Raw genomic sequence first — 23,242 nt, 5'->3', positions numbered from 1 at the left:
CCAGGCTAGAATGTTTTGTTTTTTGAACTTTTTATTTATTTCCAATATACACATTTAATTTTATTTTCATTTATTTATCTATGATAGAGAGTCAGAGGGACAGAATGGGTGTTCCAGGGCCTCTTAACCACTGCAAATGAACTCCAGATGAATGTGCCACCATGTGCATCTGGCTTATGTGGGTACTGGAGAATCGAACTCTGGTCATTAGCCTTTGCAGGCAAGTGTCTTAACCGCTGAGCCATCTCTTCAGCCCCTCTGTTTTTTAGTTTTTTTTTTTTTGTTGTTGTTGTTTTGTTTTGAGGTAGCATCTCACTCTAGCTCAGGCTGACCTGGAATTTACTATGTAGACTCAGTGTGGCATTGAACTCACAGCGATCCTCCTAACTCTGCCTTCGGAGTGCTGGGATTAAAGGCATGTGCCACCACACCCGGCTCTGTTATGTTTTCTTTTTTAGTTATTTATTTGCAAGCAGAGAGAGATAGAAGACAGATTATATATATAAGATGATGGGCTGGAGGGATGGCATAGCTGGCCTTTAATCTCAGCACTCTGGAGGCAGACGTAGGAGTATTGCTGTGAGTTCAAGACCACCCTGAGACTACAAAGTGACTTCCAGGTCAGCTTGGGCTAGAGTGAAACCTACCTTGAAAAAATAAAAAAAGGAAGAAGGGGAAGGAGGGAGGAGGGGAGAAGAGGAAGAAAGGAAGGAGGGAGAGGAGAAAGGAGGAGGGAAGAAGGAGGCCTAAATTTTATTTTTATTTATTTATTTTTGTTTTTTAGAGGTAGGGTCCTTCTCTAGCCTAGGCCGACCTGGAATTCACTATGTGGAATTCACTATGTAGTCTCAGGGTGGCCTCGAACTCACAGCAATCTTCCTACCTCTGCCTCTGCAGTACTGGGATTAAAGGTGTGTGCCACCACACTCAGCCAAGTTTTTTAATTTTTTTAAGCCAGGTGTGGAGCTGGAGAGACAGCAAGAAGGAGAGATGGGTATGGTGCCTAGTACCCATGTAAACCAGATGCACACAGTGACTAGAGACCCTGGTGTGCCCATTCTCTCTCTGCCTCTTTTACTCTCACAAACAAATTAAAAAAAAAATATTTTGGGGCTGGAGAGATGGCTTAGTGGTTAAGCGCTTGCCTGTGAAGCCTAAGGACCCCGGTTCGAGGCTCGGTTCCCCAGGTCCCACGTTAGCCAGATGCACAAGGGGGCGCACGCGTCTGGAGTTCGTTTGCAGAGGCTGGAAGCCCTGGCGCGCCCATTCTCTCTCTCTCCCTCTATCTGTCTTTCTCTCTGTGTCTGTCTCCCTCAAATAAATAAATAAATAAATAAATAATTTAAAAAAAAAATATTTTGGGGCTGGAGAGATGGCTTAGTGGTTAAGCGCTTGCCTGTGAAGCCTAAGGACCCCGGTTCGAGGCTCGCTTCCCCAGGTCCCACGTTAGCCAGATGCACAAGGGGGCACACGCGTCTGGAGTTCGTTTGCAAGGCTGGAAGCCCTGGCGCACCCATTCTCTCTCTCTCCCTCTGTGTCTTTCTCTCTGTGCCTGTCGCTCTCAAATAAATAAATAAATAAATAATTTAAAAAAATAATTAAAAAAAAATTTTGAGGGCTGGAGAGATGGCTTAGCAGTTACGGCGCATGTCTGTGAAGCCTAAGGACCCAGGTTCGATTCTTCAGATCCCATGTAAGCCAAATGCACAAGGTGGCACATGCGTCTGGAGTTCATTTGCAGGGGCTAGAGGCCCTGGTGTGCCCATTCTCTCTCTCATTCATTCCCCCCCCATATATACATGCTTCTTTCTCTCTCAAAGAAATAAAAAGTTTTTAAAAAATCTTTATATATATATTTAGAGCCAGGTGTGGTGGCACACACCTTCAATCCTAGCACTTGGGAGGCAGAGGTAGGAGGATCTCTGAGTTTGAGGCCATTCTGAGACTACCTAGTGAATTCCAGGTCAGCCTGGGCTAGTGTGAAACCCTACTTCCAACCTTCCCCCCAAAAAAATATATATACACATACACACATTTAGGCTGGGTGTGGTGATGCACACCTTTAATCCCAGCACTTGGTAGGTGGAAGCAGAGGTAGGAAGATCACCATGAGTTCGTGGCTACCCTGGGCTGGTGTGAGACCCTACCTTTAAAAAAAAAACAAAACTAAATGGGGGCTGGAGAGATGCCTTGGTGGTTAAGGCATTTGCCTGCAAAGCCAAAGGACCTTGGTTTGACTCCCCAGGACCCACATAAACCAGATGCACAAGGAGGCACATGCATCTGGAATTCATTTGCAGTGGCTAGAGGCCCTGGCGTGCCCATTCTCACTCACTCTCTCTCTCTCTCTCTCTCTCTAGTAAATAAATAAATAAAAATAAATCTTTTAAAGATATTCTTTAAAAAAAACTAAATAAATATAAATAAAACTACATATGGTGGAGCACTTGGGAAGTTGAGGTAGGAAGACTGACATAAGTTTGAGGCCAACTTTGGCTACAGGGAGTTCCAGGTCAGCCTGAACTAGAGTGAGACTTACTTAAAAAAATTTTTAAAAACAAAGCCGGGTGTGGTGGCGTACATTTTTAATCCCAGCAGAGGTAGGAGGATCACAGTGAGCTGGATCCCAGCCTGAGACTACACAGTGAATTCCAGGTCAGCCTGGACCACAGTGAGACCCTATCTCGAAAAACTAAAAAAAAAAAAAAAAAAAAAAAAAACATGCGGCTAGAGGAGAGATTGCTCAATGGTTAAGACACTTGTCTGAAAAGCCCAAGGACCTGACTTTGATTTCCCAGTACCCACATAAAGCCAGATGCACAAAGTGGCGCATGTGTCTGAAGTTCATTTGCAGCAGCTAGAGGCCCTGGCATGCCCATTCTCTCTCCCCTATCTGCTTGTTTTTCTCTTTCATAAATATAAAGCAAAAATTTAAAAAAAAAAAATCTTTAAGACTCTTGTTCTTCTATTTAACACCTATTCTAAAAAAACATTTCTCAATTTCTTCTCCTGTTTTGGAGACAGGGCCTTGCCATTTCCATTTACCCAAGGCCTTCATCTTCCAGAGTCCTAGGATTAGTTTCTTTTCTTCTTCTTCTTCTTTTGTTTGTTTCTTTCATTTTTCGAGGTAGGGTCTCACTCTAGCCCAGGCTGACCTGGAACTCACAGTATGGTCTCAGGGTAGCCTCGAACTCAGTGATCCTCCTACCTCTGCCTCCTGAGTGCTGGGATTAAAGGTGTGTGCCACCACACCTGGCTTCATTTCTTTTTCAGTGCTAGGGACTGAATGCTGTGCCCACTAGGCAAGTACTCTCACTAGCTACAGCCCTAGTCCATCTCGGTCTGTTGAGTCTTCACAGCTTGACAAGACTCAGCTTTTTCCCAACCACCGTTTGTTGGGTACTTAACATATACAAGTGGGCCTGGCAGGGGGTACTGGGGCAAATGAGACCCAGTCCCTGCCCTGATGAGTCTCATCCAGATGAGGACAGACACAGGACGTAGTTCATGTGCACGCAGCAGAGCTGTGTATAGGAGGAGAGAGCAAAGAAGGCAATAATGTATGTGGCTCCACAGTGTGGCAAAGCCATTTAAAATGCATGCCGTGGCACGCCTTTAGTCCCAGCACTTGGGAGACAGCGGTAGGACTGCTGTGAGTTTGAGGCCACCCTGAAATTCCAGGTCATCCTGGGCTAGAGACTCCACCTCGGAAAAAAACAAAAACAACAACAAAAAAAAAAAAAAAAAAAAAACAACTCTATGAGCCAGGCGTGGTGGAGCCCACCTTTAATCCCAGCAGAGGTAAGAGGATGGCCGTGAGTTGGAGGCCACCCTGAGACTCCATAGTGAATTCCAGGTCAGCCTGGGCTACAGTGAGTCCCTACCTTGAAAACCAAAACAAAACAAACAAGCAAAAAAAAAAAAACCCCAAGCTGTATGGATCAAGTGCTTTCCATGGGCAAAGGGGCATTAGAGGTGTAGGCAGCTGCCTTTGTCAAGCATGGAGTTAGGCAGGCAGGAGGAAGAGAATCATTTAGGTAGGGATGGAGCAGAGGATGGCTAGTGTATTCCAGATGTAAAGTGCAATCTGGGGACTAAATCATTATAGTGTAACTTCATCCATGCTGCCCACACTCCCGAGCATAAATTCTGCAAGGGCACCTGTCTTTGCTCTGCTATACCTGCCTCAGGAGTCCTTAAGAGAGAGAAGACATGGCTCAGAAGTGGTGAGTGTGCCCCCTAGCGGCCCCTTAGAGAGATTTCCTGTCTTCCTGCCAGAGCCGCTGTGGCTGCATTACTAGGGAAGGCACTTGGCCCCTTCCCCTCCCAGAGAGGACCTCTCTCACTTCAGGCCAGCACTTACTACGCTTGCTCAGTGTTGATCACTATCTTGGGAACTGGGATAGCCTTTCATTAGTCATCCTAGTCCAGTAAGCACTCAAAGAGCCAGGAGAACGGGGGATGGGTCCATCTCGAGTCTTCAAGGAAGGGCCCAATAATTGGTAGCACAGAGGGGTAGGAGAGAAAAACCCCAGTGCCCTGTGAAATAGAACAAAGGGAACGAGGCCCTCCCCTGCCGTCTACTCCACTTCACTGAATAACTACCATTAACTGAGGTCACAGAGCGAACACACAATGCTGGAGGTCTGGAGGTGACTCAGAAGCCATCTGTGGCGAAGGGAGCTCAAAACTGGGCAGGACGACAGATGAATAAACAAAAGAAGGACTGCCCTGTACTCACAGTCCGGCTGGCAGACAAGGGTGTGACAGGGAGTGGTAGCCACCTGGGCGAGTGTTTAAAGGTAAGGGTGAGGAAGGGGAGGCGGTGGAGAGGGCCAGAACAGCAGGCACAAAATCCAAGGCACTACCGATGGACGGCTATCCTGCTGCGCTGGAAGCCCTCCTCCTAGCTGCTTGCTGAGGCCGGCACAGTCAGGGATACCTATTACCCTGCTCACGGAGGGCTCCCATGCTCACATCTGTGTCGGCTGCACTTCATTCAACTGCTCACATGTAGCACACAAGCTCTTCTGAAAGACAAGACAACTGGGGTTTGGGTCCAGCGTTCCCACACCAGCTCCAGGACCTGGGAACTCAGCTTCAATGTCAAGTTTTCCAACCTGTAAAATGGGGCAACACTTTCACCATAGGGTTGTATGCTGGGCCAAATAGAGCCATGTAAGGCATTTCAATAGCTTCCCTTGATGGTGGGCACTGTCTAGTGACTGGCAGTGCAACAGGCACAGTGGTTGGAAGTGGGGTTATCTCAACTGGAGGCTGGGATGGGGGGGGACTGTAATTCTGTGAAGAAGCTAAGGCCTCTCAGGTGGGCAAGGAGGCATCTGATGAACCTCGCCTGGTAACTTGGAAATGACTAAGTTCAAAAGCCCCCGACTACACAGCAGGTTAAGATTCATCACATCTGAGCAGGCCTGGTGAGTGGCACAACCAGAAGAAACCCACCACAGCAGCAGCCTCCCTCCCTGAGCCCTCTACTCCCGTGGCCCTCTCCCCTCCCCTCTGGTGGTCAGAGGTCACACTCCTCTCCACCCTCAGGGGCCAGGGCAGTTTCAGGAGAGATGGGAAAACCTGCTGAACAGGGTGGCCAAAGCCTGAACAGGTTGAACAGGACAGTTTCATGTCCCCCCAGAAATCATGCCCTCCCTCTCCAGCAGCAACCCCACCAAACAAACCCGGGGATATATCACAGCAGTAGAACACTTGCCTAGCATGCATGAAGCCCTAGGTTTTTCATCCCAAGTGCTATAATATGGGGGGAGGTAGAGGGAGGGGGGAGAGAGAGACAGAGTGACTGACTCACCAAACAAACCACCATTTTTATCTTGTGTACTTTTTATTCAATTTACTATTGTGTGGTGCTGGGGAGAAAACCCAGGGCCTCCTACATGCTCTATCATTGAGCTGACCCCAGTCCTGGAAAAAAACAAGTATTTACAGCATCAACTACAAAGGGAAGTACTTCCTCTCGGTACTGGACCGTGCAGAAAGGAAGGGCAGCTGTGGAAGACAGGGTTGGGAGCCTCCGATTTCGGACACTACCCTAGGTCCCTTTCCTAGCATCGTAGGACAGGGACAGGCAGTTTTGAACAGGACACAAAACTCTCAACTTCCTCTGGCTCTTGGGCAGGTAGTTCCTTCTACGTACAGTGCTCCTGGCTCAAGGGTTTTCTGTTCCTCCCAGACCCTTGAGCCTTCTCCAGAACTGACCTGAGCTCAGCAGAGATGCCTCCGAGAGGGCCAAAGGCCTGGCTTGAGGCAGAGCACACTTGGGAAACAAGCGGGAGTCTGGTGCCAAAGTTTCCCCAGTGCTGGCCTCTGTCTTGGCAAGTGGGAAGCAGGGCCTGGTGAGACCAGCAGGAGCCCAGGCTCAGAGGGGCCGGGTTGTGTGATTATAGACCAGGTGCTCTGTGTCCTCGGTGGTGGAGACAGTGGAGCTGGCAGGGGTAGGCGGTGGGTGGCGGTGGCGATGTCTGTGGAAGCCCTTTCTCTGGCTCTTAAAGAAGCAATAACCCAGGATAGCGATCACCAGCACTATGCAGGCGACCAGGAGCACAGCAACAGCCACCTCCACAGAGCCTGGGGAAAAAAGGGGCAGAATGAGGGGTTCCAAAGGCCGCCTGGTTCTGACACCCATCCTTGTTCTACGAAAGGGGCCAAGACAAGTGAATGCCGGGTGCAGATGCAGATGGGCACCCCACTAAGACCTCTAGCTCGACTGGATCCCTGAGCCCAGAGGCATGCTGACGGGTCGTGGCTGCCAAGTCACTCTGTTTGCAGGGAGCTTGGGAAAAGGCAGAAACCTGGCAGAAATTCACTGTGCTTCCTTCCTTTGTCTATGCCAGGCTTTCCTATTTAGTAATGGCACTCTGGCCTTATGAGTAACATCAGGATCCTTCCCAAAATGGTTTAGGCACTCACAAGCAATCGTGTGGAGCTGACTTGTTTGGCACAAGGAGAGACCAGGGCTTACCTACATTAGGAATGGAACCTTCCCTGCGCAGACCAAACACATCCTTCTCTGTAAGTGGGAGGGAGAGCCAGTCAGCACTAAGGACTCTTCAACCTGCAGTGCCCCAGCCCATCTCGGTCATCCTCTCCCATGACAGCCGCAGGCACTCAGGAGAGAGGAGCGACCTGCTCAGGCTTTGGGACAGAGCAGTTAGTACGTGAGCCAGACCTTCCCTTCCACACCCTGCCCCTGCCACGCTGCTCACTGGAGATGCCACGACAGGACTCAAGACACTGCTGCTCTTCCTCAAAGTTGTTCTTGTTGCCGTAACAACCACCGTAGGTAAAGCGGGCGCAGCGTTCAAGGGATGGGTTGTAGTACCAGCGTGGGATGTTCTTATCGCAGTGCCCCGTGTCTGGCACGTCCACGCAGTGCCCTGAAGTTAGGGAGTACGCAAAGGGGAGGGTGAGCCCACAGGAATTCCCTGCACCATTCTCCAGGCCTGTGTGGCTGCTGCTCACCATCTTCTATGGCACCCTTCCTACCCCAGCCACGGCTTAGTGAGGGTCAAAGGGAAACTACATGGCTTTAGATAGCTTTCTTTTCTTTTCTTTTTTTTTTACAATGATAAAAATTTTAAATTAATTTATTTTTTAAAATTTACTTATTTGGGAGAGGGAGACAGAGAGGCAGCCACTGTAAACGAACTCCAGGCACATGCATCACCTTGTGTATCTGGCTTACATGGGTCCTGGGGAATAGAACCAGGGTCCTTTGGCTTTGCAGGCAAGTACCTTAACCACTAAGGCATCTCTCCAGCCCTAGTTAAAAAAAAAAAAAAAGTTTCCAGGCGTTGTAGTGCATGCCTTTAATCCCAGCACTTGGGAGGCAGAGGCAGGAGGAATGCCATGAGTTCAAGGCCAGCCAGAGACTACATAGTGAATTCCAGGTCAGCCTAGGCTAGAAAAACCCTACCTTGAAAAAAAACAACAAACAAACAGAAAAGTTTGGGCTGGAGATGGCTTAGTGGTTAAGGCTCTTGCCTGAGAAGCCTAAGAATCATGGTCAAATCTCTGGGTCCAACGTAAGCCAGAAGCACAGTGATACAAGTGTACAATGTCACACATGTGCACAAGGGGGTGCACCCATCTGGAGTTTGTTTGCAGCAGCTGAGGGCTCTGGACTTTCTCTCTCAAATTGAAAATTTTTTTAAATTTATTTATTTGAGAGAGAGAGAGGAAAAAAAAAGAGAGATAGAATGGGTGTGCCAGGGCCTCCAGCCACTGCAGATGAACTCCAGATATGTGTGCCACATTGTGCATCGACCTTACGTGGGTCCTGGGGAATTGGCTTTGCAGGCAAACGCCTTAACTTAAAAAGTTTCTTTTAGGGAGCTGGAGTGATGGCTCAGCAGTTAAAGCACTTGCCTGCAAATCCTAACAAGCTGGATTCGGTTCCCCAGTACACACGTAAAGCTAGATGCACAAAGTGGCACATGCATCTGGAGTGTGTTTGCAATGGCTAGAGGCCCAGGCATGCTTCTTCCATTCTCTCCCCCTCTCTGCTTACAAAATAAAATATTTTTAAAAAGTTGGGGGGTGGGGAGCTAGACAGACAGCTTAGCAGTTAAGTCATTTGACTGCAAAGTCAAAGGATCCTAGTTTGACTCTCCAGGACCCACATAAACCAGATGCACGAGGGAGTGTATGCATCTGGAGTTTGTTTGCAGTGGCTGGAGGCCCTGGAGTGCCCATTCTCTCTCCCCCTTGTTCTCTCTCTCAAATAAATAAATAAAAATATATTTCAAAAAAAAATTAAAAAAGAAAAAAAGGTTTTTGGGAGGCAGAGGTAGGAGGATCGCTCGCCGTGAGTTTGAGGCCACCCTGAGACTAAATAGTAAATTTTAGGTCAGCTTGAGCTACAGTGAGACCCTACCTTAAAAAAGATTTAAAAAAAAAATTGCCAGGTGTGGTGGCACATGCCTTTAATCCCAGCACTCAGGAGGCAGAGGTAGGAGGATCACTGTAAGTCTGAGGGCGGCTTGAGACAACAGAGTGAATTCCAGGCCAGCTTAGGTGACATACCCTACCTAAAAAAAAAATTTTTTTTTAGGCTGGGCCTGATGGTGCACACCATCAGTCCCAGCACTGGGGAGGCTGAGAGTCTCACCGAGTTCCAGGACTACAGAGAGATCCTGCCTCACACACAAAAAAGAAAAATATTAATAAAGTCACGAGCCTCCATGCCTGATTCCAAACGAACTCTCTACACAGCTGAGAATGGCCTTGAACTCTGGATTCTCCTGAATCCACCTCCCATGTGCTGGAATTACAGGCATGCCCCACCATGCTTGGTTTATGCCATTCTAGGGATCAAACACAGGCTAGGCAAGCACTTTACCAACTGAACTACATCTGCACCAGCCTGTCTAGGCTGGTCTCAAATTCATCACAATCCTCCTGCCTCAGCCTCTTGAGTGCTCGGATTATAGGCATGAGCCATCATGCTTGACCTGTTATCTCTGAGTACAAGTTACATTTACAGAATTTTATTTTTCTTTTAAACTTTCCAGTGTTAGAGATTGAATTTTAGGCCCTTGTGAATGACAGGCAGGAGTTCTACCACTGCACCTCAACTCCAGCATAAATTATCCTTATTTTTATCATTATTTTCAACTTTTGGCAAGTCAGAGAAGCTTTCCATGTACAGTAATGCTGTGAAGCTTCCCTTTTAACACATACCATTTAGTCATATGCAGTGGGCAAGACTAAAGTCATGGGGTATTCAGACGATGGCTGATGAGAGATGCTTAGGAAACAACAGAAGCACCAAAGAGTCCGGGAATCGTCCAAGAAACAGGATAGCTGGGGAGCTCCTGACTCTGGGTTCCCTGCCTGCACACACGGCAAACCCCTTGGGCAATGCCAGTTGGAGTGAGGGTGGCAGAGACACAATCTACCCCAATCTGGGTAGGATCTCACCTTTTTCACTGGGGAAACCGATGCTCTGGAGCTCATTAAAACCACTGGTGTCTGCAGAGATCAAAGGACAGAGAGGCTCAGGCCCAGCACGGGTCTCGCAGAGGTGTGTGTGTGGGGAGGGGGAATCCATCAGGACCTCCCCACCTGATGTCCACCCCTTCTCCATCTCCCAGGCCTCACATTTTTCACAGTTGGCTTCATCTGAGCCATCAGGGCAGTCTGGGGTGTCATCGCACTCTAGGAAGCTGTCGATGCAGCAGCCATTGCTGCAGTGGAACTGGGCAGAGTGGCAGTTGCCAGAACACACTGGGTGGGGGTGAGGTCAGGCTCAGGCACAGAATAGGTGCCAGGCAGCAGGCAGCTACCTGCCCTCTCCACCATGTACCCATTCCCTCCATCAACCAACTCCCTCAACATGTAAACTGGAGAGATGCTGAAAGGAGGCTGCTGAGTTGGAAGGGGTGTCTACGGCGCTTCTATACTACGAGAGGACACGAGAAGCTGGGCACGGGCAGGTTGATCGGGGATATGATTATGGTAAGAACCGAGACTGAGCAGGGTGAGGGAAATAGGGTAAGAAGTAAAGCCCACCTGGATGGTGCCTTTCCAGTGGGAGACCTGAGGAAGAGAACAAGGGTGCCATAGGTCTCATCAGGCTACAACAGCAATGAGATGATGAGGTAGGGAATGGGGGATGCCCATAGCCCACCTTTCTGACCAGTAAAGAGAGACCACCAAGCTGGGAGAAAGTCACCTTTGTCCCAAAGCAGCCTCTCAAAGGCCTACCTTGCACATCCCGACAGGCTAGCATGCACTCCTCTTCCCGGAGGTAGTTGTTCTTGTTGCCCAAGCAGCCCCCGTAAGTGAACCTCTTGCAGATCTGTTCTGTGGGGTCATAGTACCAGCGAGGGAAGGAACCCCGACAGTGGCCAACCTTGTAGGATGCGAGGCAATAGTCTAGAGAAAGAAGAGCTAGTGAAGGGGCCTGTGGGGCCACTGGTCTGTGTGGTGGCTCCAGACACCTACAGCCAACCCCTTCCCTACCTTCTGTCTGCTTGGCAGACAGCACAGTAATGGTGATGTTGGCTGTTTTCTCTCCTTGGTCTGAGTCAGTCCTTGTCAGCTGGAACAGGTAGGCGCCTTCCTTGAGTCCCCACAGCTTCACCTTGTCTGGACTGTTTCTCTATAAACAGGGCTGACCGTCAGACCTGGGCAGCTCCTGATGCCCTTGGGATGCCTTAAGCCTTCCCACCCACACATCTGCACACCCCCCTGGGGAGAACAAAGGGACGCGGCAGCAGTAAGTGCATTTTTATCTTTCCTCTAGCCCATGTCACATGAGCCATTAGTTAGCCTACCACTTCGGGCAGGAGTCTCTGGGAGGATGAGGGGAGGAAGGGCCGGGGGGAGGGGGGGTCTAACCCATGTCTCACCTCTATCCTGATGTCTGTGGGACCCTGTAGTAGGTGCCAATCTGTGTTGTCTGCATTGTTTAGCACCAGGGGTTCCTTGGCCTGTACCTTCAAATCTATGCCTATCCAAGTCCAAGGGATCCGGGACCCTGCAGAAAGTAAGGTAAGATCAATGAGACCAGATCTCTGTTTGGGAATAAGTGGCGTGGTGGCAGCACAGGCCACATGTAGATCAACCTAGGACTCGGCAGCCTGCACAGAGCATAGGTAGTAGTAGCTCACAACAAAATCAGTAAGTGTTCTCTATACAGACATTATGACTGGCATGTTCAGGACATTGTTCTGTTGTAAAGCCTACTTTCTTGCGGGCATGGTGGCACACACCTTTAATCCCAGTGCTCGGGAGGGGGAGGCAGAGGTAGGAGAATTGCCATGCCTTTGAGACCACCCTGAGACTACAAAGTGAATTCCAGGTCAGCCTGGGCTACAGTGAGACCTTACCTTGGAAAACAAAAACAAAAAACACAAATCTACTTTCTGATTACCGAATAACATACTATCTGACCTCATTTAAGCAACTGTGTCTTTGTGTACTAGAAGGACTAAATTTGTTCTTATTTTCTACACTAAGCAGGTATTTGTCCGTGAAGCCTAAGGACTCAGGTTCGATTCCCCAGAACCCATGTAAACCAGATGCACAAGGTGGCATATACATCTGGAGTTTGCAGTGGCTAGAGGCCCTGGAGTGCCCACTGTCTTCGTTCCCTCCTCCGCTACCTGCCTCTTTCTCTCAAATTTATGTTTTTTTTCAAGGTATTCACTTTGTAGTGTCAGGGTGGCCATGAACTCCTCCTACCTCTGCCTCCTGAGTGCTGGGTGGGACTAAAGGCATGTGCCACCACTCCTGGCTTTTTCTTCTTTCGTTCTTTTGTCTGGTTGGTTGGTTTGGATTGGGGGGGCGGGGAGACAATCTTCCTAAGTAGCCTAGGTTGGTCTCAAATTTATGATTCTCCTTCCTCAGTCTCCCAAGTGCTAAAATTATAGGTACATACCACCACACCTGTCTCTTATTTATTTATTTGAGGCAGAATCTCACTCTAGCCCAGACAGGCCTGGAACTCATAGTAATCTTCCTATCTCAGCCTCCCACGTGCTAGAACTACAGGTGTGTGCCACCGCTCGACTCTTTTTTTTCGAGGTAGGGTCTCACTCTGGTCCAGGCTGACCTGGAATTCACTATGTAGTCTCAGGGTGGCCTCGAACTCTCAGCGACCCTCCTACCTCTGCCTCCCGAGTGCTGGGATTAAAGGCTCGACTCTTTTTTTGTCTGTTTGTTTTGTCATGGCAGGGTCTCACTCACTCTAACAGAGGCTGACCTGGAACTAACTTTGTGGTCTCAGACTGGCCTTGATTTACAGCCGTTTTCCTACCTCTGCTTCCCAAATGCTGGGAATGACGGTGTATGCTAACACCGAGTTTTAAAAAATACTTTTATTATTATCCAGGTGTGGTGGTGTACACCATTAATCTCAGCTGGGCTAGAGGGAGACCTACCTGGGAGGTGAGTGCGAGAAGACTAAGGAATGACACCTGAAAAAAATATATTAAAAATTGGGCTGGAGAGATGGCTTAGCGGTTAAGTGCTTGCTTGTGAAGCCTAAGGACCCCAGTCCAAGGCTCGATTCTCCAGGACCCATGTTAGCCAGATGCACAAGGGGGGGGGCACATATCTGGAGTTCATTTGCAGTGGCTGGAGGCCCTGGTGTGCTCATTCTCTGCCTCTTTCTCTGTCTTTTGCTCTCAAATAAATTAATTAAATTTTTAAAAAATTAAATAAAAAGATGGTTTGGCCCGGGGGGAAGTGGAATTTTTTGTTGTTTCTAATTATTTATTTGACAGAGAGGGAGACATGGAGTATGGCTGTGCCAGGGCCTCCTGCCACTGCACAGACTCCTGATGCGTGCACCACTTCGTGCATCTGGCTTTACCTGGGTATTGAACCCAGGCCCTCGGCTCACCAAGCAAGCACCTTCAACTGCTGAGCCATCTCTCCAGCCCCCAATCTCTTTTTCCCTCAGACAGTGTCTTGCTTGGCTGACCTAGCACTCTGTATATAGCGTAGGTTGGTCTTGAGCTCATGATCCTCTTGTCTGAGCCTCCCAAATGGTGGGGTTACAGGTGTTGCAGTGCTGGAAGATATAATAATCCAAGGCCTTGCTCCTGCTAGGCAAGTGCTCTGTGCCCTGCCACTTAGTTTTCTTATGAGAACATTTATCCAGGGTGATCATTTCTAAAATTCCTTATCACTCCTGCAAACACCTGTTCCAGATATTCATAAGTCATACTCATGGGGTCAAGAGCTTTTTATGGACACATGTCCTGAGGGGCCATCATTCAACCTGCTCCTGGCAGAAAACCTGCTTTTTGATTGTCTCCCTGACATGACCTGTAACCCTCAGATGGAAGAAGCCTCAGACTCGGGCAGTGAGGTCCAGGGAAGGTGTGGCTTCTGGGACCCCCTTGTAAGTGAAGACAGCATCAGTCCAAGGCCATGCTCATAGCCACTCACCCAGAGACACCAAAAAATAGTCACTTTGGGCTGGGGAAATGTCTTAGCTATTAAGGTGTTTGCCTATGAAGCCTAGGGACCCCGGTTCAATTCCCCAGTACCCACATAAGCCAGATGCACAAGGGGGCACATGTGTCTGGAGTTTGTTTGCAGTGGCTAGAGGCCCTGGCGCGCCCATTCTCCTTTTCTTATCTGCTTCTCTCTCTCTCTCAAATAAATAAATAAATAAATAAAGTTAAGTAATAGTCACTTTAGGGCTGGAGAGATGGCTTAGCTGTTAAGTGCTTGCCTGTGAAGCCTAAGGACCCTGGTTAGAGGCTCGATTCCCCAGGACCCACGTAAGCCAGATGCACAAGGGGGCGCATGCATCTGGAGTTCGTTTGCAGTGGTTGGAGGCCCTGGCGTGCCCATTCTCTTTCTCTTTGCCTCTTTCTCTGTTGCTCTCAAACAAATTAATTAATTAATTAAAAAAATAATCACTTTAACTTTTTAAAAAATTAAACGTTACATCCCAACGGGACTTTTTTAATTAAAAAAAAAATTTTTTTTAATTTAGTTATTTAAAAGTGTGAAAGAGAGAGAGAATGGGCGCACCAGGGCCTCCAGCCACTGCACGAACTTCAGATGCGTGCGCCCTCTTGTGCATCTAGCTAACGTGGGTCCTGGGGGATCGAGCCTCGAACTGGGGCCCTTAGGCTTCCCAGGCAAACACTTAACTGCTAAGCCATCTCTCCAGCACCCCCCTCCCCTGACAGGACTTTCTGTGGATCCTTATGAATTGACTTCATTATGAGAGAAAAGCTTAACAGAGGCAATGATAATTTCAGAAAGTTTTAACACAGAAGCCCCAACTCTTTGTCCAAGGAATCTCAAGTCCTCATTTATGCCAGACAGGATGCACAGTGCGTTGACTGTTTCCAAGCCTTTTTGCCTGTGCACTATCGCTATCACCAGCCACATAGGAAGGATGGCGACACCCTTATTGTGGTTAGCAACCCAGATTTATTGATGTGACCAAGAGTTTCCAATTTTGAAATGCTGGGCTCAGTCACAAGTGCCAGTTCCTTATGCTTTGAATAGTAAAGAGATCTGCCAGTGGAACATTAAGTATAAATAATACTTAAAAAACCTGACCCTGCAGGTTCCGGTGCGGCAGACTGTACATTCCTCTTTAGTGTGGTCTGTGACTCTGCACATTACTATTCTGTGGGCTACCCTGATCCTGCTAGCTGTTTACAAATACGGCCATTTTGGTCTGTAAATTCTATACAGTTGAGTTTTCTACACAGCTAATACAAAAGACCTATACCTATATATTAAAAAAAAAAAAAAAAAAAAAGACTGGGCGGCTGGGCATAGTGGCACATGCCTTTAATCCCAGCACTCAGGAGGCAAAGGTAGGAGGATTAGCCATGAGTTCAAGGCCACCCTGAGACTAGTGAATTCCAGGTCAGCCTGGGCCAGAGTGAGACCCTACCTTGAAGAAAAAAAAAAAAAAAAAAAGACTGGTGAGATGGTTTAGCGGTTAAGGCGCTTGCCTGCAAAGCTCAAGGACCCACATTCAACTCTCCAGATCCTACATAAGCCAGACGCACAAAGGTGAGGCAAGTGCAAGGTTGCATATGCCCACTAGATGGCACTTGCATCTGGAATTCAATTTTGGTGGCTGAGGCCCTGGCAAAGCAATTTTCAGTAATCACCATGAGTCCGAGGCCACCCTGAGGCTACATAGTGAATTCCAGGTCAGCCTGAGCTAGAGTGAGACCCTACCTTGAAAAACCAAAAAACAGTTTTTAAGTGAAAAATTAAAAAAAAAAAAAAAAAAGGGAAACTGAAGCAAGGAGTGAAGAATTTGCAAAGCTAGTTCAGTGATTGGTAAAGAGACCAGCCAGGCTGTGGAATGGACTTCAAAGTTCTCATGATGCCAGGCCAGGGTGTTTAGACACAGCAGGACATTCAAACATGAAGCAAATGGTATGGTAAGGAGACAGACAATGGCTGTGCAGTTGAGCTGAGTTCTGGAGTTCTAAGGGAAAAGTATAGGGTATCTTGCTTTGGACAGCAGCTTTACCCATCTAGAAGTGCTTCTGTGCAAGAAGGCTGGCAGTGGATGACAGAACATGCAATGGGAGGGTCTGAGGTAGAGGGTAGCCACAGGGATGGAAAGGATGCAAAAAACACTGGTGGACAGATGCTTCAAGACTCTCATGAAGGGCACTATGAATGGGCAAGAGCATAGGCAGAAGAGAAACTAGACTCTGAGGGAATGTGTGGCTCATTTATTGAGAAGATGCATTTGGGGCAGGCAGTGAGAGCTAAATGCATGTGTTCCCGAGAGGCTAGTCCAGGAGACACACCTGGAGTCATACTAACAGGGCTACCAATTTGCTGGGTGCTGTGAGCTGGGCACCACAATGGGCAACCTATATTATCTACATTAGGGGTTGGCATCAGCCAAATTCAGTCCGCCGTCTGATCCAGAGCCCCCTTATACATCTGGGGCATTGAACTTAGGTCCTTTGGCTTTGCAGGCAACTGCATTGACTGCTATATTTTAAAATATATATACATGCACACACACACACACACACACACGTTTTGTTTTTCGAGGTAGGGTCTTGCTCTAGCTCAGGATATTTTAAATATATTTTTATTTATTTGCAAGCAGAGAGAGAGACAGAGAGTGAGAGAAAATGGGTGTGCCAGGGCCCCAGCTGGTACAAATGAACTCCAGATGCAAGTACCACTTGGTGCATCTGGCTTTACATGGGTACTGGGGAATCAAACTCGGGTCATTAGGCTTTGCAGGCAAGTCCCTTAACCACAAAGCCATCTCTCCAGACCCCATCTGTTATATTTTTTAATGGATGAGGGGGGAATGGGAAAATTATCTTGTAACATTTGAAAATTATACATGTATATATATATATATATATATAATATTATATTATATATATTATTAAAATTTGTAGGGCTGTAATTTTTTTTTTAAAGGGGGGGGGTGTGCCCCTTTGAATGGAGAAATGGCTTAGTGGTTAAGGCACTTGCCTGAGAAAGCTAAGGATCCAGGTTTGATTCTCCAGGTCCCATGGCAGCCAGATATACAAAGTGGCACATGTGTCTGGAGCTTGTTTGCAGTGGCTAGAGGTCCTGGCGTGCATTCTCTCTCTCTCTCTCCAATAAGTAAATAAATAAAAACAAATAAAAAAAAAAAAAAACTTGTGGGGCTTGAGGTGTAGCTCAGAGGTAGAAGGTTTGATCAGCATGCACAAGACCCTGGGCTTGATCCCTAGTATGCTGTGGGTAGGGAGAAACTGGAACAAACTCTTGTCCCTGTGCTTACATATTATCTAAGGCTGCTTTTACATCCTAACACTAGGGTAGTGACCACAGACACCTTATGGCACATAAAGCCAGAACCTTTTTTTTTTTTTTTTTTTTTTTTTTTTGGTTTTTCAAGGTATGATTTCACTCTAGCTTAGGCTGACTGGGAATTCACTATGTAATCCCAGGCTGGCCTCGAACTCATGGGGATCCTCCTACCTCTGCCTCCCAAATACTGGTTCTTGCTCTGCTGCTGAGCTGCTTGTGAACTTTCAAGAAACTTCCCTATCCCTGACTCCTTCCTGGTTGCTGTCAATGTGCTAGGATTACAAAAGCCCTGCCACCGTGGCTGCAAGCATTTTATGTGGGGGGCTGGGGCTCTAACTGGCTGCACTCAGGTGCTCAGGTTTCAGCATAAAGTGCTTTATTTGCTGAACCATCTGTCCAGCCTATAGCTTAGTTTTTAAATGTCAGAAGGAGGATTTGAACCTAGGTCTGTCTGATTCAGGGCTCAAACTCTACAATGTCATGCTATAGGTGACCATCTGCTGAGAGGACTTTGCTTTTAAGATCTTGGATTTTTTGTTTGTTTGTTTGTTTTGTTTTCTTATCTCAGTAACACATGCACATGGTAAGTCCCCAATGCCAGGATTACATAATGAACCATTATACATGGCTAAGAGGTAGTACTTGAGTGCAGTTTTATTTTATTTTTATTTATTTATTTATTTTTGGTTTTTTGAGGTAGTGTCTCAGTCTAGCTCAGGCTGACCTGGAATTCACTAAGTAGTCTCAGGGTGGCCTTGAATTCATGGCAATCCTCCTGCCTCTGCCTCCTAAGTGCTGGGATTAAAGGTGCGCGCCACCACGCCTGGCAAGATTTATTATTAAAACAGTATCACAGGGTGCTGGTGAGATGGCTTAACAGTCAGGGCGCTTGCCTGCAAAGCTAAAGGACCATGGTTCAGTTCTCTAAGACCCAGGTAAGCCAGATGCACAAGGTGGCACATGTGTCTGGAGTTTGTTTGCAGTGGCTACAGGCCCTAACACACCCATTCTCTCCCTCTTTCTCTGTCTTTCTCTACCTCTTTATATCAAATAAATAAAAATAAAATATTAAAAAAAGAAAAATAGTACCAAAGGGGCTGAAGAAATGACTTAGCTGTTAAAGTGCTTTCCTGCAAAGCCTTGGGACCCAGGTTTGATTCCCCAGTATTCATGTAAGCCAGATGCACAAGGTGGAACATGCATCTGGAGTTTGTTTGTAGCTTGAGACCCTGGTGTGCCCACTGTTTCTCTGTCTATGTGCCTCTTTCTCTAATAAAATAAAAATAATATCACAGGCCGGGCGTGGTGGTGCACACCTTTAATCCCGGCACTTGGGAGGCAGAGATAGGAGGATTACTGTGAGTTCAAGGCCACCCTGAGACTACATAGGACAGCCTGGACTACAGCAAGACACTACCTTGAAAAACGAAAGAAAGAAAGAAAGAAAAGAAAAGAAAGAAAGAAAGAAAGAAAGAAGTAGTATTACAGTATTAAGTCTTATCAAATTTGTTCAGATTGCTTCCAATTCCTTAGTTACCACAAACAATGCTATACTGAGTAAATGGCCGACAAGTGATTGTACATGTGTAAATTAAGGCAGCAAATGAATGCTTCTCACAAGCAGAATTGTGCCGGGGTGGTGCATATCTGCAGTTACCCCACTGCTATCCACAGAAGTGCTCTGAGCGCACCCAGGGCAGTGGGCAGGAAGAGGAGGCGGAGGCATGGGGTGGTGATAGGGCTGAGCCGCAGGGGTGTGAAGACCAGCACCCCAGTGAGAGCACAGGGATGGGGTGCGAGGGGCAGACAGGAGGAAGACGAGGAGGTCAGAGAAAGGGAGGGGAGGAAAGGCAAAGCAGGAATGAAAGCTGGCTGCCTGGAAGCAAACCTTGGCCAGGAGCTGAACTGGTGATCAGGAGAGGACCCTGGGAGAAAAGCCAGGAGGGCTGTAGCCCAGGAGGAGCCTTTTCTTTCCCAGGTGCACTGTGCAAAGACAACCGACTGTCTGAAAAGGGGAAAGCAGTCTATTGGCAGACAGCTACTATCAACCCTGCCCATCCCTTTCTCCCCCAAGCGGAAGTGGCAGGCAGAGTGAGGCATCAGACCTTGGGGTGAATCAGGAACCCTCCCTCTGCCCAGCTCTGTACTCACCAAAGCCCAAGACCAAGGGGCAGATGGCCTGCCCTACCACTCCTTTCTTCCCACCCCCAAGAGAGCAAAGGACACGAAGGGCCATAAAGCCATCTTCCTGAGGTTGCTAGACCTCAAAAGGCCTCTCTCCAGGGAAGCACAGACTCCGCCTCCTCACTACTAGGCCATAGGAAAGAGGGAGAAGGGCAGTAGCAGCAGGGTACAGGAGGGACAAGTTACTTGGCCTCCAGCTGCAGGATTTAAGACTAGACTGGGCTGGCTGACAAAAAAGAAAGGAAAGGAAAGGAAAGGAGAGGGGAGGGGAGGGGAGGGGAGGGGAGGGGAGGGGAGGGGAGGGGAGGGGAGGGGAGGGGAGGGGAGGGAAGGAAAAAGGAAAAAGGAAAGGAAAGGAAAAAGGAAAGGAAAAAGGAAAGGAAAGGAAAAAGGAAAGGAAAGGAAAGGAAAGGAAAGGAAAGGAAAGGAAAGGAAAGGAAAAAGGAAAGGAAAGGAAAGGAAAGGAAAAAGGAAAGGAAAGGAAAGGAAAGGAAAGGAAAGGAAAGGAAAGGAAAGGAAAGGAAAGGAAAGGAAAGGAAAAGAACAAAGCAACCCATCCTAGGGAGATTTTCTCTAACCAATACAAGAATCAAAGGCTTAGGAACCCTTCCCCCAACATCAGTCAACCAGCTGGACTTGGCTGTCTTGTGGAATCCCTGACCGACACATAGCCTGCCCCATTTCCCAAGTACTACAGCACCCTGAGATGGCCTAGAATGGCTTGGGGTACACACACAGACTGAGCCCTACCCAGATCCTTAAATATTCCCGGGAATCCTCAATCTACCCTATCTTATGCCAAATGGGCCAGTCCTGGGGGGTTTCCAGACGAGGAAGGCTGGACCTAAGACCAAGTGGCCCAGATCCTGCTCTGCCTTCAGATCAGAGCCTGGTTCTGGCCCTGGGGTGGGACTCTCATGGGCTTCTGTGAGAGCAGGAAAGGCACTGGCAATCAATTACAGTCATCACCACCTACACTGCTGCTGCTTCCTTGTGGAACAGGCTCTAATCCTGGCCCAGTGAGACTTCACCGACCAATCTAGCCCATAGATGTTCCCTGCTCACCTCTCCTTAGAGGCCCAGCAGAGCTATTTGAAGGTTAGCTATGGCCAAGAGACCACCCTTAGCCTGAAAGAGGCACTAACACAGGAGGAGGCAGGAGAACAAAGTCCCTTTTCCACTGGCCCCAGACAGTCCCATTTCTTGCAGGCCTCACTCTGCTTCAGTTACCTGCTGCAGGTCTTGGTTAGAGTATTAAGGTTCTACCAGAACGAGAAAGGCGGTCCTCTGTGAAGGAGTATGGGACTTTTGTGGTCCTCCCTGGGGTGCGGCCCAGGCATACCACTTATCGACGTGATCCTGGGAAAATTACTTAACAGAGAAGGCTCAGTTTCCTAATCTAAAAAAGCTGATGTCTACCAATAGCACCCCTTTCACCGACTGTGGGCTTAAGGCTTCACAGGATGTGTGTGGCTTAGCAATTAGCACACTGTGAAGAACTAGGACTTGTGACCCTTTCCTGTCCCGAAGCCCCACTAGGTCAGAAATTATTTAGAAGGGGGAGTGGTGGAACCTCTGCAGGGGCTCTGGTATCTAGAAATAAACAAAGTGAGCAGACAGCTGGGCTATCCCATCCTAAGGAGGGAGAGCCCTGCCTGGCTCACATGCACAGGAACACACCTGCCAGGACAGCTGACATCCTCACCTACCAGATACACATACCAACAGGCTGACTCACCCAGTTAGTTACCCTCCACACCAACACCCCCTTCCTCCCAGGCCTCCAGACTACTGTCCCCACAACACTGTCCCTCTCCCCATGGAACAACCCTAGTGTGAACTCGTTCTACACTCTTTTGAGGTCTGGCTGAGTTGTGGTGTGTCCAGGCCTTCAAAAACTCAATGTAGGGCTGGAGAGATGGCTTAGCGGTTGAGCGCTTGCCTGTGAAGCCTAAGGACCCGGGGTTCGAGGCTTGATTCCCCAGGACCCACGCTGGCCAGATGCACAAGGGGGCGCACGCGTCTGGAGTTCGTTTGTAGTGGCAGGAGGCCCTGGCGCGCCCATTTTCTTTCCCTCCCTCCCTCCCTCTCTCTCTCTCTTCCTTTCTGTGTCGCTCTCAAATAAATAAAAACCTTAATCTATTCCAGACATAGACAAGTGCCAACCAGTTGCCACATCCAGCCACTGCAAGAGATACAACCAGAGTGCCTTTCAACTCACTGGGCTGACCAAACAACTCACTCCCGGATTCAGCCTATCAGGGTCCGAGGAATCCGGGGAGCTGCCCACTCCGTCCCAAACACGCAGCCCGGAGCCGGGCTCCAGCCCATGCCCCGGTGACCATCCTGAGTTCGGGAGCCAGAATTTAGGCTCTAGGAAGAAGTGCTCCCCAGTCACATTCCTTTCCTTTGCTTATGGTCTCTACAGCCAACTTCCAAGGGAGGAGTCGGTGGATCTGGACTCTCTCTCTCCCTCTCCCCTAACTCCTTTCGGATGCTCCTCTTCGGCCCAGAACTCCATTAATAACCTTCAAGAACCTCCCGCGCCCCTCCAGGGCCTCACCTCCAAAGGCCTGGGTCCGCAGTTTGCGGTAGGAGTGGTACACGTCCCGCGTGAGGTAGTTGATGAAGCCCTCCCTGGGCGCGAACTTGCAGACGAAGTTGTGCTCGTACAGGCAGTTCACGAGGAAGCAGGCGGACACGGCGCCCTCGTCGCCATCGGGCTGCAGCTCCACCAGCGCCAGGTTGCAGGTCGCGGTGGCGCAGCAGGCGCGCACGCAGTCCCAGCCGCGGCGCGCTGCCGGGGAGCCCAGGAAGGTGGCCCCGTTACTGACCGAGGCCTCAGTGTCCAGCACGAAAGCAGGCACCCCCGTGGTAAAGCGGTTCAGGCAGGAGGAGGCTTCCGCAGAGGAGGGCTCCGGGGGCGCGGGCGACGGCTCGGGCTCCGTGCCGCGGAGACCGCGCGGGACGCACAGCAGCCACCCGACGACCACGACGACGACAGCAGCAGCGGGGACGCGGGCGCCGGCCATCGTCCTCCTCCCCGGGGCGGGTGGTGGTGGTGGGGGGGAGGTCACCTTCACCGCGAGGGCCTCTGGGCTCCGACAGCGCCGGTGACCTGAAAGACGGGGAGGGGACAGAGCAGACACACCCGGTGAGCTCCGGAGCCTTCGAAGGGGGGTGGTGGTGGGAAGGCAGCCGCCGCGCGCACGAAACTGCTGGGGAGCTCACGTACCCGGACGCACGCGCGGCCGCACCCCGCGCGGCCGCACATGCCCGCTCGGCCTCGGGTCCCGGGCTCGGGTTACCTGCGCAGGTGAGCGGGGTGGGGCCGCCCGGCTTCCTGCGGCCCGCGCCGCGGCTTCCGCCCCGTGCCCGATGCGCTGAAGAGCTGACACCTGCTCCCCGCACCTAGGCTGCTGGTGAAACTGAGTCACGGCGGCCCCGGGGCGGGACGGACGTTAACCCCTGCGCCGCCGACCCCGCCCACGCCCGGTGCGCCCCTGCCCGCCCTTCCCAGCCCGACTTCCGGCCCGACCCGCCCGCCCGCTTCCTGATGCCAGACCCCGGGCGTCCGCCGCACGGTCCCGCAGCTCCGCGAGGCGGCCCCACGCGGGCTTCCCGGGGCCGGGTGGCGCGGGTGGGGAGCGGGGTCCAGCCTTGCCAGGGACCCCGCGTCTCACAAGGGAGCCCCGAAGGCCGAGACCCCGGCGGCTGCTTTCAGGTTTCGGGTTGGAGGCAGCTTTGCCTGACC

The 23,242-nt window shown here is 49.6% G+C and overlaps 2 protein-coding genes and 1 pseudogene across 5 annotated transcripts in view; 2 read left to right on the top strand and 1 right to left on the bottom strand.

The window, feature by feature from the left end:
- Positions 1-5,833: 5,833 nt before the first annotated feature.
- On the bottom strand, positions 5,834-22,912 carry Spint1 (serine peptidase inhibitor, Kunitz type 1). Of its 3 annotated transcripts, none has more exons than XM_045156691.1 (10): positions 22,797-22,912; positions 22,052-22,606; positions 11,385-11,512; positions 10,996-11,134; positions 10,738-10,908; positions 10,543-10,569; positions 10,132-10,257; positions 9,952-10,002; positions 7,236-7,406; positions 5,834-6,597 (listed from the first exon to the last, which is right to left on the bottom strand). In XM_045156691.1, exons 2-10 carry the CDS (start codon positions 22,518-22,520, stop codon positions 6,389-6,391), a joined length of 1,491 nt encoding a protein of 496 aa, XP_045012626.1. In that variant the 5' UTR covers positions 22,521-22,606; positions 22,797-22,912; the 3' UTR covers positions 5,834-6,388. The 3 variants fall into 3 exon arrangements, with proteins under 3 accessions (XP_045012626.1, XP_004660851.2, XP_045012628.1); XM_004660794.2 differs by lacking the exon at positions 22,797-22,912 and adding an exon at positions 6,992-7,039 and having other exon boundaries at positions 22,052-22,698; XM_045156693.1 differs by lacking the exons at positions 10,132-10,257; positions 22,797-22,912 and adding an exon at positions 6,992-7,039 and having other exon boundaries at positions 22,052-22,698.
- Positions 13,805-15,193, top strand: LOC123462745 (annotated as a pseudogene).
- Ppp1r14d (protein phosphatase 1 regulatory inhibitor subunit 14D) overlaps positions 22,566-23,242 on the top strand; it is a 17,191-nt gene continuing 16,514 nt past the window's right edge. The window contains exon 1 of one of the 2 annotated variants that reach the window (XM_045156694.1): positions 22,566-22,642. The gene's annotated coding sequence lies outside the window, so the exon portion shown is untranslated. Of the gene's footprint in view, positions 22,643-22,758; positions 22,805-23,242 lie in introns of those variants that run through there. The other variant, XM_045156695.1, reaches the window with a different exon arrangement.

The sequence above is a fragment of the Jaculus jaculus genome, chromosome 8 (assembly GCF_020740685.1).
Source record: "Jaculus jaculus isolate mJacJac1 chromosome 8, mJacJac1.mat.Y.cur, whole genome shotgun sequence".
Classification (NCBI taxonomy): domain Eukaryota; kingdom Metazoa; phylum Chordata; class Mammalia; order Rodentia; family Dipodidae; genus Jaculus; species Jaculus jaculus.
Note: the sequence above shows the minus strand (reverse complement) of the source record. Positions and strands in the feature narration are given on the sequence as shown.

Excerpts from the sequence above, each read along its gene's own strand:
- Spint1 (XM_004660794.2), bottom strand. The coding sequence starts at position 22,520 with ATGGCCGGCGCCCGCGTCCCCGCTGCTGCTGTCGTCGTCGTGGTCGTC. Across the intron at positions 10,003-10,131 it reads TGAAGCCAACTGTGAAAAAT|ACACCAGTGGTTTTAATGAG; the intron begins GTGAGGCCTGGG and ends TGATCTCTGCAG. Across the intron at positions 7,040-7,235 it reads GTCCTGTCGTGGCATCTCCA|AGAAGGATGTGTTTGGTCTG; the intron begins GTGAGCAGCGTG and ends TCCCACTTACAG.